At 34.8% G+C, this 17,170-nt stretch overlaps 1 protein-coding gene across 1 annotated transcript in view; it reads right to left on the reverse strand.

The window, feature by feature from the left end:
* Positions 1-17,170, reverse strand: part of LOC115440448 (dachshund homolog 2) — a 157,572-nt gene that overhangs the window by 65,962 nt on the left and 74,440 nt on the right. The window contains 2 exon segments of the mRNA XM_030164756.2: positions 11,293-11,352; positions 14,799-14,988. Of these exon segments, the coding sequence (XP_030020616.2) occupies positions 11,293-11,352; positions 14,799-14,988 (250 nt within the window).

A 17,170-nucleotide genomic window follows, 5' to 3' on the forward strand; every position in this document is an offset into this window, starting at 1 on the left:
GTTTGTTCATTCAGAAGAAACGAGCATTGTAACCCCCTGAACAGTCAACAAAGCTTTGAAGAAAATCGAGCGAAAAAAGGCTAAAAACACCTTAGGGGCTTACTAATCGAATAAAAAATATCAACGACCGATGCCAATGTGTGGGGGAGAGATGGAATAAATTATAAAGAAAATATAAGTAGCAAGGGGCCCTTGTTATGAGTAAAAAGTTCAAAACATATGCAGATAACGGAACGGTTTGATTTCGAGATGTAAACGCAATATTGAAGTGTAATATCCGTGCACATTTACATACGGTTTATGATTGGCAAGGATTTGTGTGCAAATAGCAGCTCGTGCATCTTTACTGACAAGTAGACCTTAATGTTTTACCTTTAGAGTACTTTTTCCACATTTGACTTTAAAAACAGCTAATTACCCACAAAGAACGCCAAAATCAACGCGAAATAAAAGCAAAATTTTGAAATAATAGGAAAACAGTAACACGATGACTTGTCGTCGGGCGCACCCTTCGCATAAACGTCACGATGTCATTTGTAAAAATTGCGGCCTACCAAGCTCTCCAATTTTGGAACAGGAAAAAACATTGCGTGGGAGTCAAATTGCAAATTTTAGGTTGCTTGTGTAATTAGCAAAGCGAAGAAGTTTATTGCGTATATAAAATAAGGTTTGTAACTTTAATGTATTTCCCCTGATAAACAATAGCATATTTCAAAGACGGTAAGTACATAATTCAAGGAAATCTATACATATTGAAGTTGCTATTATATAAATATTTTAAATTACAAAAAGATATTATTTTCCAATTCACAAAGAATACACACATGATTTTAGAATTTCTTTGTGAATTTATCGTTCGCTTTAACGGTGAAGGAAAACATCGTGAGGAAACCTGCACATTTGAGAAGTTCTCTATAGGAATTTCGAAGGTGTGTGAAGTGTACCAATCCGCACTAGGCCAGCGTGGTGGACTAAGGCCTAATCCCTCTCAATAGTAGAGGAGGCCCGTGCTCAGCAGTGGGCAAGTATATAATACAGGGCTGATATTATATTATTTTCCAATGTAGAAAACAAATTGGATATTGGTTTTTACAATATTCAGTTCCGAAGCAAAAACAATATAAGCTCAATGCATCCCCTATTCGAAAACATCGAACCAAAGTAACCAAATTCGGGGGCGCTGAAAAGAAATGGTAAAGACAGTGGAAGCTCCGCGGGGGAAACCGGAGACAGTTATTTAAATTTGAATAATATGATATGAAAAAAATTACATCACTTAATACCGCAATAAAAGTACACTAAGCGACCGGAGCATTACGTTTGGCAAATGCAAAGCGGAACATGCAAATTTAGCTTATGAAACGTGGAATGAAATATAAAATGTGTTTCGAAAATAAAATATGTCTCTTGGGGCTTAAGTGCTTATTATTACATTACGAGTACGTGAGGTGATTTAGTCGGTTTTATAGTAAGGTGTGAAGACAAATGATGTTTTGGCACTTATTGATTAAAAAATAATGGGTTAGAAAACGTAGTAAATGAGGGATTAATAAATAAAATGGCGTTCATTGGTAGTGGATTAGGTGCTGTGGCGTAACGAGATTCCGATCGGATGAGGTTATTAGGATTTAACGGCCAGCGCGTCGCTTGTCTTCCGGACTCCCGGGCGCAATGTTGAGATAATTATGCAAAATTGCTTCTACGATTCGTACGGCCCCAGTTTTTAGGGGCATTACCATTATCCGTAATGGGAGTGCGTTTTGATAATGTACAATTTTATTGCACGATTATTAAGGAAATTGGAATCGTGTTGCTCTCTGTGTATTGTCATTTAGGAAAGGTTTTTGGTAATACATTTGATTTGTCTTTAATTTTGTTAAAATGTTGGCAATTAAACGATGATATATTATCATGTACATTGTTATTACACAAAGAAAGTATTTCTTTTCCTTGTAAGTACATGAATGCTTCACAACAGCAGATTTATTTTATAGGTATACATTTTTCTCAATTTAAAACGGCAGTTTATTACCCCATCATTTCGTCTCTATCAATAAAATAAAATGCCACAACGAAACACTTCTCGTCGTAATGTACCGATATAAACATATTATGTTGTAATACTAGTCGAACAATTCAGTAACCGCCGATTGCATAAATATGGCTTCAATGCACATGCATATGGCGAGACCACAGAAAATTCACATCCATCGGCACACTTCCAGTTCAATTCCTCACATAATGTAAAGCGACAAACTCTTTCCTGATCATCTAGCCGCTTGAATCTAAGTCATCGATTCGCATGATATCTCTTGAGTGGACGGTTTCGAGTCTGCATCGGCTGAAGCCGCTGAACGGGCAAGGCTCAGATGCATGGGTAATGATTGTGATCGAAGTGATCGCTCGCGCAGACCGCAACATGTTTCGAACGAGACGATAATGGCGTATCCACGTACACCTTTTATTTTCTGTGGTGATAATACAGAATTTTATGAATTCAAACGTGGTTACATAATCTTTCTTTATTTAATCGTAGTTATCGAAACTAAATACGGGTCATTAACTCTTTACTTTAATTGTTCTACCAGAATGGCCTTAGAATTAGAATTTAAGAAAAACAAAAATTTATACTTTATTGATGACATCAATCGTAAAGTCATCTTCGTTTGTCATCGAAACAGATAAAGAAATTAATGCATGAGACAGGAAATGGTAATTAAAAACTAGTTGGTCGCGCGGACAGGAGATAACCACTATCTAAAGATATAAACTCCTGTCTCTTTAGATGCTATCTATAGACAAAAGCTGTACATATCTGTGTCGATTTATCTTAAACCAGAATTGGACAATGTGACACATCGATCATAGTTTTGTTCACTTTATTGATAAAAATAACAACTCTCCGTAGATAGTTCTGACTGAGTTGTATAAAAGTCTATTTTATTTTTTAGTGGACATGTTAGCATTAATTATTGTCCTTGGTCTGTATTAGATTACAATCTTTCAACGGGTAAAATAGAAGAGAAGTAGTTATAAATTACGTAAAGTAGGTAATTATATTATGTAGTGAAAAAATAAATACATACTTTGCTAATTATAATTTTTTGACAAACATAGACCTTGTAACAGCAATAAATTAATTTCAAATCAAATATAGTTTTTAAACAGATTGTATACGGCAGTTATAAATTCAAACAGCGCCATCTCTTTTTATTGCTGCGCACTACGTTGTACACTTTTATTTTTTTAACATAAACAAATTAGTTTATTATAAAAATGAGCATCTGGATAAAAATCAAGCGACGCTATACCGACAAATTTGGCACCCCTTTATAATACCCCCAATTTCCCTCTTTCATTGCGGTCATTAAGCTTTTCATACGATTCTGGCGGCACGCGGTCTCATGCGCAGTTTCCTCAACACTTCTTTACTGTGCCTTATTTTAGCGATGTCACTTTATAATAAGACTCTACCAATAAGGACTAGAGACGGATTTCTCATTAAAAGTAAAATATCTAACTGAACTAACTTTTGGTTATTACTGGATCTGGCAGTTTTACTTATAAGAAAATATAAATCTCATAAAAATAGGTATGTATATTGTATTTCGCACTAATTTAAAACTTCAGTGTTTTCAGCTAACAACTGAATTACCAATGTTCATGCATATATTGATCGGCAATAATATTCGTCATATATTTTGAAAAGACAAGACAACTTATAACACAAATTTATCGCATAATATTTCGGTAACTATTCTAACGTTACGTACAAGATTCTATAGAGGAATATTTTTTCGTCCAGGTTTTTTTTTATACGGGCACAGCCAAGTAACCTTACCTGATGGTAAGTGAAGTAGGGTCCAATAGAATGTCGACTGACGAGAGCTGATTACACTCGACAGTCATGCCGGCTCTTGGAACCGGATATACACAGGCTGATCTCGTGGTGGCTGATAACGTGGGGCACTATGGCTGATATTAACACCTTGTGTACGATCGTAGCTATCCAGGTGGATATCAAATATATCCTACCACCAGCAAAGTGTCGGATATATATTAAGATAAAAAAGTTAATACATACAGCAAGTGCAATGGCGAAACCTAATGAGTATGACAGTATGATTTAATGGTAACAGCTACCTATTGAAACAGGTTGTGTCAACTAAACTGTACTTTGTATCTAATTAACTGTGTGTGCTTACCAATAATACGGAGTTAATTAGTTTGAACGTTAGAAAATACAAAATAGCCGGACGAGATAGTATTTTTTTTATTTCGCGATGCAATAAAAGAGCCTCTTTAAACTTGACACTGAATTATCAACTTTCAATGGCTTTTAGGCGAAAAAAGCCTGAGCGTTAGCTACATACATTATCGTAGAGTACAAACTTTTTATGAAAGAAAGTTTTAAAAATAGCAAAGATCCCAACACTAAATCGCTTCTTTCGATAGAAACATGACAGTAAATATATTTAAGGCGATATCAAACCGACTATATTTTTGGAGCATGAAATTCATAATCTGCACTGATGACTAGTGACAATAAATGAATGAAGTCCTATAATTAGTTGTCCAGTCATAAAATAGATTAGGCATTCTTTAGAAAACAGGATACATTAAGTCATAATTCATTAACACGTAAAAAATATAAAAAAATATCATAAAATCCGACGATAAAACGATTGTGAAATTAATAACAAATGTATTTTTATATGTTCGATGAAAACGTATTCATCGAACATTCAAAAAACGAGTAAACAAATTTGATAATTAACGCAACAGAAACAAACAGGCGTGTGTGCATGCATACGTCACATATTGAAGCGGGCAGTTTGGCAGAAAGTAAACAGAAAATATAATTTAGAAGCAATTTGCCGCGGATATGTCCGCAATCAAATTGTCTCGTTAATACCATGGTGCTATCAAAACATTTGATTTGTGGCCAGCAGTGTAGGGTTGAACGCGATTATTTAACCGGACGATGGTTAACTTCGTTTCATGACCCTTGATTGTAATATTATGTTGTTATTTGCGAAAAATTCTGCTTATTTTATGTTGACTTGTAATATGTAACAAGCTTAATTATCTACTGTATACATTTGCATTTAGTAGATGGAATCTGTAGTAGTTCAAAAACAGATTTAAATGAATTTAGAGTCGCTTAAAGTAAATATCGTTATAGCTACTATTTATATGTTGTTTATATTATATACCTGGATTTCCATTGAAAATACATAAAATATACAGGAAAACAACGCAATTTCAGTCGATTAATGCGCACTCACACACGACTCGCTTTCGACGCGAACTCAGCGTGTAAACAGTAAAATACTTTTTATTCGCGTTGTACAATTCCCCTGGGTGCCGGGATTTGCATAACAAAACGGGAAAGGTCAGAAAGCGAACAGAATGGCAAGTGTCCGGTTTGATGCCCAGTCAGCGGCTCTATCGTTGGACGTTCACTCGCGCTATCACACTTGAATTGCAACTATTTATTGTTATAACTGAACGCAAGTTATTCATTTCATATATTAGGGATACTATATGTACTATGCTTTAGATAAAACAACGCATTTACTATAACTGTATATTGTTATGTATTATCCATTTCGTAAATAATAAAAAATATGTTCATATTAAAATTATTAATTTATGATTTAACACTCATTTATAATATTTCCGAATAAGACCAGTAGACAATTTAATGACATATCAAACGCAGCACGGGATGTTCAAACTCAGCCGTACGAGATGCATATTCATGGTTGCTCTACGCCGCATGCAAATTGTGATTTACACATTGTAATGAATTCTTTTGATCTGTGGATTCAGATATTTGATTTATCCCATCGATGTCGGGGTTGCCATGACACGTTAATTTCATATTCATAGTTTCCGGAGATGTTCATTTGTTAAAAAGTTTATAATCTGTAAAATATTTGCCGGGATTAAAGAGCGCGCTAAGCTCTATTACCATGGCAGCAACTTTCATTACTATGAAAACATGACATCAGACCGTGACGTGAGATCACAATATCATTATTAGGTGCATTATAATGTTCACGATACCTTCACTTGGCAAATTGAGTATCAGTAAAAATGAAAGAAGCACGAGACTGTTTATTTCAAATAGAAAAAAACAACTAAAAACTTACATAATTACCTTAGAGATCCAACTGCTTGAAAGAAACGCAGAAATGACAAGACGATGACAAATGAGCATCGTTCGCATCCACACAGTCGGGTGGCGGACCTCATCAAATTATTCCCCACTTAAAAAATATCCGTAAACAAAAACATGCCAAGAAAAAAAACACTCGCGGAGTAAAAAATAGGTATTGGCAACATTGATTGATGTGTACTAATAGGGCGCGAAGAATGAGGCCGCGGCGTAATTAAAGGAAAAGTGACATCTTCTGTCAATGACAGTGTGCCCAAGTTCGTCTAGAAACAGAGCGGTCACGCCTTTTAGTGAGGAAGTGATTAGTGTTACAAACTTATTAAAACTATTACTGAGTGAAGGCTGCGTAATTGATTGCCGAGTGCGCTGCGGCGGCGCATTCTCGACAGATTTCTTGACGACGTTTTATTTTGTGCTTCATGCTAATTTGATTTGTCTATTTTTAATACGGTTTTACTTTTTCTTAATTAAGTGGACGTGAAGGGCACGTAGCTAAGTTGATAGCGCGTACTCAAGTAGCGGGATCGAATTAATGTTTGGCAGAAAAAATGTCTGCGAGAATATGCTATTAATTATGCATTGATTTTATTGACGAATAGGTCTCATTAAGTTAAGTCAGATTTCTTGTGGAACTTAATCGATTACTTTGATCTAAGGAATGGCGTGTTTTAAAGATGGTTTTATTTTACTATATTTGATTATACTGACTTAGAAGAAATCAGAGCATAGAAATGGGACAAGCTAAAGTAACTAACACCTTTAATTACGCATAATCTGCAAAATACGTTTGTATTTGAATACCAACATTTTTAGAAACCTCAAATAATTTTATCTGTTTAAGTATCTTGTATCAATCATGTTCATTGCTATTAAGATTCGTTAAATATAGGTATTAAGTTTATATGAACACATATTTACAACCTTTCCACTATTTCATCGTCTTATAAGGCACTGTAAGTCTTATAAGAACTATCATATTATAATTTGATAATAAGAATTTTATGCTGTAATAACAATATTGATATCTTTCAATTATTATTGCAATGATAAATGCACAGAAAATTAAAAACATAGATCCATTAAAGTGGTAAGGTTGTTATGAGTATTTTCAGACGCCCTCAGCGCAAGTGACACACGAATGAAGGATGGTATAATGAATGTTTTCCACCACGCCCGGCACGCCTCGCCGCATAAAATAACATATCCAATTAGCATAATCAGTTTGTGAAACAGAATGCCAAGATTCTTTCAATTGGTAATTAATGCGTTTTAGGTATTGTGATGTTAATATGAATGTCTTGAAGATCTAGGTGATAGATGATCTAGATTCTAGAATGTTGCGTAAATAAATTCATCTTTTCATTTCAAATGGTTCAATTCCATTTCTTCGTACTGTTTCTTATGATTCTCATGAAGCGTTAAGTGACGTAAGTATAAATGACAAAATCCAATATAATACCAGCTTCGTAAAAGAAGGTGACACGGTTGATTTTCCTTCCTCAGTTTCCCTTATCGCTGTGTACATATCATTAGTAATGCAAAATAATGGGATACGGACACCTCGTGCCGTTTGCCGGCTAATGATTAATGCTTTTCGCCATTAATTCTTATTTTTGATGAGAAATTTGACTTGTGCTGTCAGGCGCCGGATCCAGATTAATATAGGCTGACGTTGCAACTTACATTATAACTGATGTAGGTGCCTCCGACACGGAATATTTGAAATTTTGAAACTGATTCTATTTTTACTATTACGGGCGAGGATAAGAAATGACACGAATATTGTGGTCGGGATGAATGTGGGTGTTCCACAAAAACATAACTATAACTTATTGTTCTCTCATACGGCTTCACAAGAACCTAAAGTAATATTGAAAATCTGTTGTTAAACAAAATTTTACATCAAAGCTCGTGAAACAAATAGTTTGGTTGGCCGACAGAACTAAAGACGAATAGTTTTCGCTATAAAATAACAAAGTACAAAGAGCTAGATAAAATTCCAGTACGACCGCATCAGTGACAAACTCGGAAGGTATTCGGAGGGCCGCCGAGGCCCATGACTCGGCACCCTTTACGCAACCCCCACTGCATATTAGCACACTCAAAATCAAAAGTCGGTATTATTAATGATTGCGCGCCATGACAAACTAAATATCTCCCTGTACCCACTGAAAGTTACGCACTAATCGTCCAAAATTACCGAAATCTCGAACGTCTACGGAGTTGAGTCGCCAGATGCGATAGCCCGCTATCATCTTTCAAAATAGAAGAAGAAAAATCACTTAAGATTCCGAGCATTCAGTATCTTTATCTTTAGGATACAAGAGTTCATTTTATGACCATTAATTTCGCCTTTTCCTCGGGTGTTTTATCACAACGGCTGCGAAGCTCTGTCGCGCGTCTCATTAATCAAAAGCATTTGTTTACAACGAAGGGAATTTGATTTGATTAAAATAATTCGCAATATCCTTGATAAATATCACCCTCGGTCTTCGTTTGATCTTCACTGAAATTAATGGTGGAGGATTCAATCACGCAAATGTTGCCACCGTGAATTTTGACGTTTCGCGTGATGGCACTGACGAATTCGAAATTCAATATCATTTCCGTTGTGAATGTTTGAATTTGGAACAAATTATGTGTACACGGTGCACCCGAAGTTTTAACCGCGCCACTCAATCAATATAGATTTTTAAGAACTGTAAACGTTGAATTGTTTAAAATGTGAAATCGAGGGTCAGCAAACAGAGCTATCTTCTCGTAGCAAGGGGTACGGGGATGAATAACGATCGACGTCAGAGCGATGTGTGCCGATCCGCGTGGCGTGTGCCCTGGGCGCGGCGCGACCGGCTTAACCCGCCGCTCGTCGATTAATCGCAGCTAATTCGAACTGAAACGGAATTAAACCGGACGAATGCATTGATCCAGACGATTTGTCGACTGTTAACTTTAACAACGATTTATAAGTAAGCGAACAATGCTGAATAATATATTTAGTTTTTATTTTTTATATAAATTGATTTATTGCCACGAAGGCATAGTTGTAATAAGGTACGACTGCAGTGGTGAAGTCTCGACTTTGCAAATTGATATTGGTTTTTCTACTCAGTATCAGCCCGGAGTCCAATATTTGTGCCCGATATGGCGATAAACTAGCACCCTATCACATCATGGGACGGAATACACGCGGCGGAAAATGGGTTCCCTAGTTGCGCCTCTGCCTACACCTTCGGGAATAAATATTAATATATTTGGTGTCTCCACTTGTGATAAGAATAATTGATAATTCGTAACTACAATATTATAATATTATATTATTTAAATCGATATTATTTACTTAATGAAATACAGACTCTTTATAACAGTTTTTTGACTTGCTGTTGAATTAAGTCGCAGCCACGCAAATTGGCGAATCGTAATAAAAAAACGACGCAATCTAGATCAGATCTATAAATTATAATCATATAAAAAATTTACGAGAACACGACGCGTATTCATTCCGTGGGATTCAACAGCTATTTACGGTTAATAAAGCGTTATTAAATAAATGACGTGATTCGTAAAACGCGAGCGTGAAGCATCTTGAGTGAAAACAAAACAAACAACACGTAAAATTATATTAAATCAGAGATAATCCTGTCAATTAATTGGACTTAGCATTGAGAACTGGTCTTGCGGGCGCATGCGCAAATTAAACGAACCAAGATAACACCAGCAAGGAAGGCTGACACTTGGACAAGGACATTTATATAAATTACTATTTACAGCTTATTACGTCTTACAATAAAATCACTACAAATTATAATTACGCAACTTGCGATGTATTTTTTTTATCTTATTGACGTAAAGCCATTCGGTTTTTATGTGATGATGCGTAAACTGGATAATATATTTTATAATTAAATAACCACCAACAAATTGAATTTATTAACAGTTAGCACCGATACTAATTGTCACGTGATATAATTTTAGATGCATCTCAGTTTTTTTTAAACTAAGTACTAAATACTCAGAATGAAATTACGTGCATTTCTATAACCTCATATTGGAAATAAATTTGTCAAATAATCTCAATAAAACTATTTGCGCATTTCAAAATAAAATATTCCTTTTTCGAAATTAACAATTTTTAAAAATAGGGTAACCATTTTGAATTTGGAATTGTTCGAATTTTCTTAAAAAAGCGGGTATAATCCCTCGCCAGTGCCGGACGATGGCCGGCCGACTGGCTGACAGTGACACATCGGTACACGGTCCTGTCCGACTGTAATTCTACCCCAGACCTCGGCCCGAGCTCTGTGAATTGCATTTTGGTTAACCATTTTAAAATATTATAATTAAAACACATACGTTTCTTTGGTTAAAACGATTATTTTTCACTTCATTGAATGTAGTTGTGGCGAAAGTATTGTATTTATATATGATAAAGAGATAGCTAAACTATTTTTAATATTGCGCGTCCTTTCATTCTGCCGTAAGCATAATATTTTTTCAATTATGAAGCAATGTCGCTTCTTCATCATATTATACCTTCTTATTAAATAAAGAAAATCTATATTCTGAAAAAATCATTCCCTTCCGGAACCTCAGACATCAATCTAGCGCGAAACAGAAATATTCAAGCGTACACTTCAAAACGAAGTCAAAACCGCGGGTATCAAAGCGATCCGCCGATCAATCACCATCCATTAAACAAGAGAAGAAAAGTGCTTTCCCCCAACGATTGGCCCTCGAATCGGCCCAATTTACATGAGAGCTGCTTTTTCCTCGCATCGAGATTAGCCCCTGAATGAGTTTGATGAATCGTTCGCACCCCGCAAGCGGCCGACTCTGTGAGCGGTCATTTGTTAAAAATACACCCGATCCACGGATCTAATTGTCTCCTCTAATTTCACACCCGCCTGTGATATCTGGGCCCTGCTTAAATTAACACGGATTCGTTTGTTTTAAAATGGATGTTCATTGTCGTGTTTTTCGTATTTTATTTATTGTGGAATTATTTTACGAACTACGTAGAGTACTACGCATAATGATGATGAGAAAATATGTAAAAAATAATTAATGAAATAAAAATAAATTTAATTGTCGACGTCAGGTAAGCGCCTTACCTTTCGAGGTGTTTTACGATGTCCTCATATGCCGCTCTACAATTCTCCCAAATACCAGATCTGCAGACAAACAAACACAAAATAAGAAAAATTAAGAAACGACACAGAAAGAACGAACAAATAAATATAAAAAGTAATGGCGGATGATGTTTAGTTATTGAAATGTTTGTCTCAACAATATTTGCAGACATTTCATTCACTATGCGCGTAAGTACAAGCAAAGGGCTTGTTCAAAAGAAACTTTTCAAATGAATAAAGGGTTGAAGTGTAAAAGAAATAATTATGAGCACTCGAAATTAAATGTTCCGTTAGGTGGAGCGAGGGGCCGAAGAAATTAATTATGTTTTAAAAACAATCGTTTATATTTGTGTCGTAACTCGTGACCGCTCATGCGTGACCGTTCAAATTGTTTCTAGACTACTTTAACTCTTTGTTTTCCATTAAACTTTCCTTCGACATTTGCAATAAGAATCCCTATTATTGCGTACCTCCCTCAAGTGGAGGGTTCTGTACTCTTATAATAGATGGTACCTCAGATCTCTTTAGGCCCTATTGCTTTGGTTTGAGCATAATTCTTTTAAAAGCATTCCGAATTATTGCATATTTCCAATTATGTAATTAAAGACGATGAATATTATATTAAGATACCCTCATTATATTTATCACTAAAATACACCCACCATACATGGATATATTCCTAAAAAGATTTCCTAATAAATTGTAGATAGCCATAGACGGTGAGAAAAATTAAGAAGCCAAAGATGTTTAAGATCGCTCATTCGGTTACGTCTGAATTATAAGCTTCATTGAAATGTTAATTAGAGTCTTTTATAATACACAATATTAACTTTTCCGAGAAACATTATTAATTTGTAATTAACTTCATTAATATTTGTCTCCTCGATTATTCTTTTTATTAAAGAAAATAATTAATTAAAACACTTATTAAAACGTTCACTAGTAAGATATCAGGCGCGAAGGGTGAAGGTGATATGTTCCGAAAGGAAACCCGACATAACATAGTATAATAGATAAGTAATAATATTCATAAATACGATCTGCAAATCGTTCTAATGATAGTTATATTTTACATAATTTACGAAAGAAAACGCCGGCAGGAATCGGATTATATGGGCCCTTCGCCCAGTATATAAAGAAACAACTATTATGTAATGATATATGAACAATGAACTTGGTAAGAGATACAGGCATAACCCAAGAGTGTAATATGACAATGTGGCAGTAAGACAGTGGGGTAATTGATGTGAACATTGTGGGTCTTCCGAGCGGAAGTGAGGGCATTCAGTGTTTGTACTTTTCTAACTGGATTAACTTCCCTGCCCTTAGACATTTAACCTGCACCACTTGTCGCATGACCCGCTTAGAGGTTTCATTTCGTTTACTTGTTTATTGCTAATCCGTTTACGCGATACATTTTTAATTAAATTAGGGAGTTTTACAAAATTAATTAATTTATTTATTGAGTTACAGTATTTTACCTTTTGTGTTATAGATAGTTTTGGAAGTACTATTATGGTGTTAATATGAAAACTGCGATCTTAAGTTTCTTAGTTACTTACTCGCTGTACCGTGGAGATAATATTATTATATTTATTTTTTATAGTTTTATTGTACACCAAATACAAGAACACTGTGCTTAAGATTAAACAATAAAGGCACTAAGGAAGTACAATTGTCGATCTTATACAAGTCTTTAGTTATTGAAATTAAATGATTTACTGCATAGTTCTCTTAGTAGTTTAGTTTAAGTTTAAGAGATGGCGCTGGTAGCATCACCTACTAAAAATAAAATTAAATATTATGTTTCCTTATAAGATAATATATTTGTTTGAAAATTAACATTTATATAATGCTATCAAACGATTTATAATAATAACACGATGAATCTCTTATTGTAACCTAAAACAACGAGTTGTTCGAATATATCCTCTTTTTGATATAGAATAGCTACGCGGTCAAAGCCGCGAGCAAAAGCTATTAAAAAATAAAATACACAGAAAACCAAGTCGTAATAATCAGTTTTGAACCAAATATACCCATACTAAACGTTCATTTGTTTGAGCAAAGTCTTCAGCATGACGCTCTCTCTATTCATATGAAATTGTGGGAGTTCGTGGGCAAAGATATTACTAATGCATTCATTTACTGAAAATATATAAAAATATCTTTGATGCTGTTGTACATTTACTAACGCAATGTCAAAATGACCCTGTATAATAACAAAGGCTTATAGATCTTTAGCATTAGGTTAACGTTGTATGCAAACAATGGAATGCAAAAATATTGTAATTCATAATGTAGAGCCACTTTTACTGATATCTGGTATGTGCGATAGATTGTGGTATAAAATGATATTTGACGTCTAAGTTAAGCCGTGTTACGCAGGCCATATTTGAAAATAACCTAACCTTGACTTTAAAATGGTTATACAAAAAATCCTTGACTAGAAACTGCGTAGAGCCTACCGAATTTGTTTATTTTGTTGTTATTACAAGATATCAGATAAAAACAAACCAACTTTAAAATTGACCGTCGATATTGACTATGAAATAATATGTTCAACATATTCATTTAATTTGAAAGGTCCTGTAAACAACAGTATTGTAAATCTTAATGTTAGCACACCTGACCATTTCCCATATCGTCAATGGTCGTGTAGTTTTTGTCGATGTAAACAACCACGTTATTTTAGTATAATAATTGACCAGTTATCTTTTCGTAAACAACCCCATTCATAAATGGTGGTAAGTTTATCTTTAAATCATTAAAACCAAAATAGTCTCGCATCCGGTAATACGATTTATGACATCCAAATATGTATTACCAGCCACAGGGTGTCCACACCGTAAAACTTGCTTGTACATTTTGACTAGGGTGTCTATTTAATATCCCCCTAAAGACTATGTAATCCATTCGTTTTTAATGCCTTAAAAATATTTAACGATTTGTTTATTTTCACTTATAAATTTTATCACTGTTCCTTAACAATAGTTTGAAGTATTTAGGCGCTATTTTTGTGTAGGTTTTATACTCCGATAGACACGGGCTTCCGGGGCCTTCACTCTTTATCAGTCTCTGATCCCTTTTTTAAGTTCAGGCATTCAATACTGATTTTGTGTTGTGGGTGTTTTAAGCCTGCGGATATCATTATGGTGAACCTCGTTGAGTGCTAGAGTGCTAAAAAGATTTCAAGCACCTATGGTCTGTTTCGGAATTGCAAGACCTAGGAAAACAATTTCTTCATAAAAATATTATGTTATCGATGAAATTTTTCGATAGCAAATCCGACAAATAATATACTAGTACTAATTTTAATTACATTTTGGCCCACAATCCTATAAATATTAATGACTTTTTTTTATTAATATCATTTTTGTTAATAGTTTGCTTATATAAATTATAAAAGGAAAGCCGAAAGAAATCAGGTTGTATGGATCCTTCGTCACAGATAGAGATCACAAGTTGCCTCGTGTTGCTTGACTTACCTTGCAAGCGCCTCCATGTTGTGCATGGGTTGTCCCTTGATGATGGAGCCGTCGGGTCGCGGCACGCCGTGGTGCGGCATACCCGGCGACATCAGGGCATGCTGGTGCATGAAGCCCATGGGGCCAAGGTGGGTAGGGGGAGCGTTGTAGCCATTAGCAAGAAGCGGTGACTTCTCCAGCCTAGCCATTTCTGTAACAAAGACTTTTTATACGTTACATATTGTCTCTATCTTTATATCAATATATGTATTCATGAATCATGGGCTATGTGTATACATATTTTTATTTGTAAATTTCCGTCCGCTTTATTCTCCGAAATATAAACCAAAACAATGCCGGAAGCGACGATCAAGTACAAATTATTGATTACTTTTTATCCTTTGCATCATTTACAGGTAGAGCTCAGGTAAAATCCAATTAATTCCCAGTATTATCATTTAATTACTGGTTCCAATAATCGAATCGCCCGTAAAACGGTGTATCAACAATAATAAAATGAGCAATGAATTTAGAGACTATTGTTTTCTGGGCACCACAAACAACCCGAGTAAACATAGAGGGGTGTTGCGCAAATATTCTTAAAATGACGCCCCGAGAGGAGGATTTCGGATGTGCCGGGTGGTCTTCGGCTGCCCATGACCCCCCCGAGGTCATCAAACCTACTGGGGCGTCGGAAACAATTAACAAGGTGTCGAATTAAACACGAATTAACGGTTGGACGTAAAGGAAAACACCCTTTTCCATTGTGGAACCATTTTACAAAGGATTTTGGGATTGTTAAATATTAAATATTGTGTGTCGCTTTGTTCAGCTAAACGATCGTATGCGACGTATGGTTGCTGTGACAGTGTTTTAATTATTGCTAATTAACGACATACATTTTCTGATGAGTTTTCTTTATTAACCGCATCTTAACTTCGTTTGTTTCAACAGTGAAGAGAAGGAACTAATGATTATGATCTATATAATATTATATTTTTTACAACTACATTGTACCATAACATTTTATACGTGTACAAGAGACCTTTAAATGTAAATACACTACCAAATACAAAAAAAAATCACACTACATATACTATTTTCAAAAAGTATAAATTCACAATCTATCAATCCTATTGAATAATTAATAAATTATACATTTCATTTGAACAGATATGACTCGTTATACGTGGCAAAGGTACACAAACACATAATGCCCAATGGTCCCTGAATTAATTGTGCGGGTTTATTTACTTGGTTAACCGGCGCGGTTATCTTTTGAGCCATGCGCCATTCTAACTTCGTATTTATTGTCATTAATTACCTAACATTTTGTGCTACATTTCAGTCGAAATTTGGTTTTGATTATAGGTGAGTATCATTTTATAGTTCATTTTAACTCATACTTCTGCAATTGCGTATATTTTATGCACGCCTTAAAATTTAAACAGTGTAAATAAAATTAAACGGGTTTATTGCATGTAGTTAATAAAATAAAGAAATTATTTAAATACATAACAGGAAAGCATAAAAAACTATTTACTCCGCATACTTCGATTGGCTAAGGAAAAAAAACCGCTATGCTATGTCTGCAATTTCTACGGAACGCATTCGCTACGACATGTATGAGACAAATAGACATGGAAATGATAAATGTTCTTCACGTCGATGGAAAAGAAACAGATAAAATCAAAAACATAAACAAAAATAAATAACTTGCGTTCAAATGGTATCACATAAATAATCTTCAACACTATTAAGTGTGAACATTTAAACAAATACATCGTTTTTATGCAAATATATTTGTTTTACTAACACGAGTTCGGCTACCTATCTGTTCTTTTCACCAATTAGCATTAATCAATGTACAATTTACCGATGTTTCATTCGAAACAACCAAGAACAGTGTAATGTTTATAATAATTCATACTTTAAGAAAAACATTTGTATAAGTATTTTAGATAATGGTAAAATATCAGCACAGATGGAAACCAATATTTTAAAGGTTATAGCGCGCCTTCCACAACCGCAATTGGGTCACAATACCAAAAATCATACATATACAAATCCCCAACACAAAGTAGGGTCGGCAAACCGCATCGGTTGACCACACTTACTAATTAACTAAATACGTGTTAAATCTCGTAATAACCTGCGGTTGAAATAACCCTTTCGGCCTTCTCTTTCTTACAGGTGGCCGTTCTAATATGTTCTCCCGCTTCTATTAAAATAACGACCGATGCTTCGATGAATTAAAATGCTTACTGGCCAATATAAAAATAATATCGGTAAACTCTTAATGGGAATGGCGTATTCTTGATACATAACACAAATGGTTGCTTCTTAAAAAAAAAACAAGTTTATCCCCAACAAATTGTACCTCAATAATCGAC

The sequence above is a fragment of the Manduca sexta genome, chromosome 24, assembly GCF_014839805.1.
Source record: "Manduca sexta isolate Smith_Timp_Sample1 chromosome 24, JHU_Msex_v1.0, whole genome shotgun sequence".
NCBI lineage: Eukaryota > Metazoa > Arthropoda > Insecta > Lepidoptera > Sphingidae > Manduca > Manduca sexta.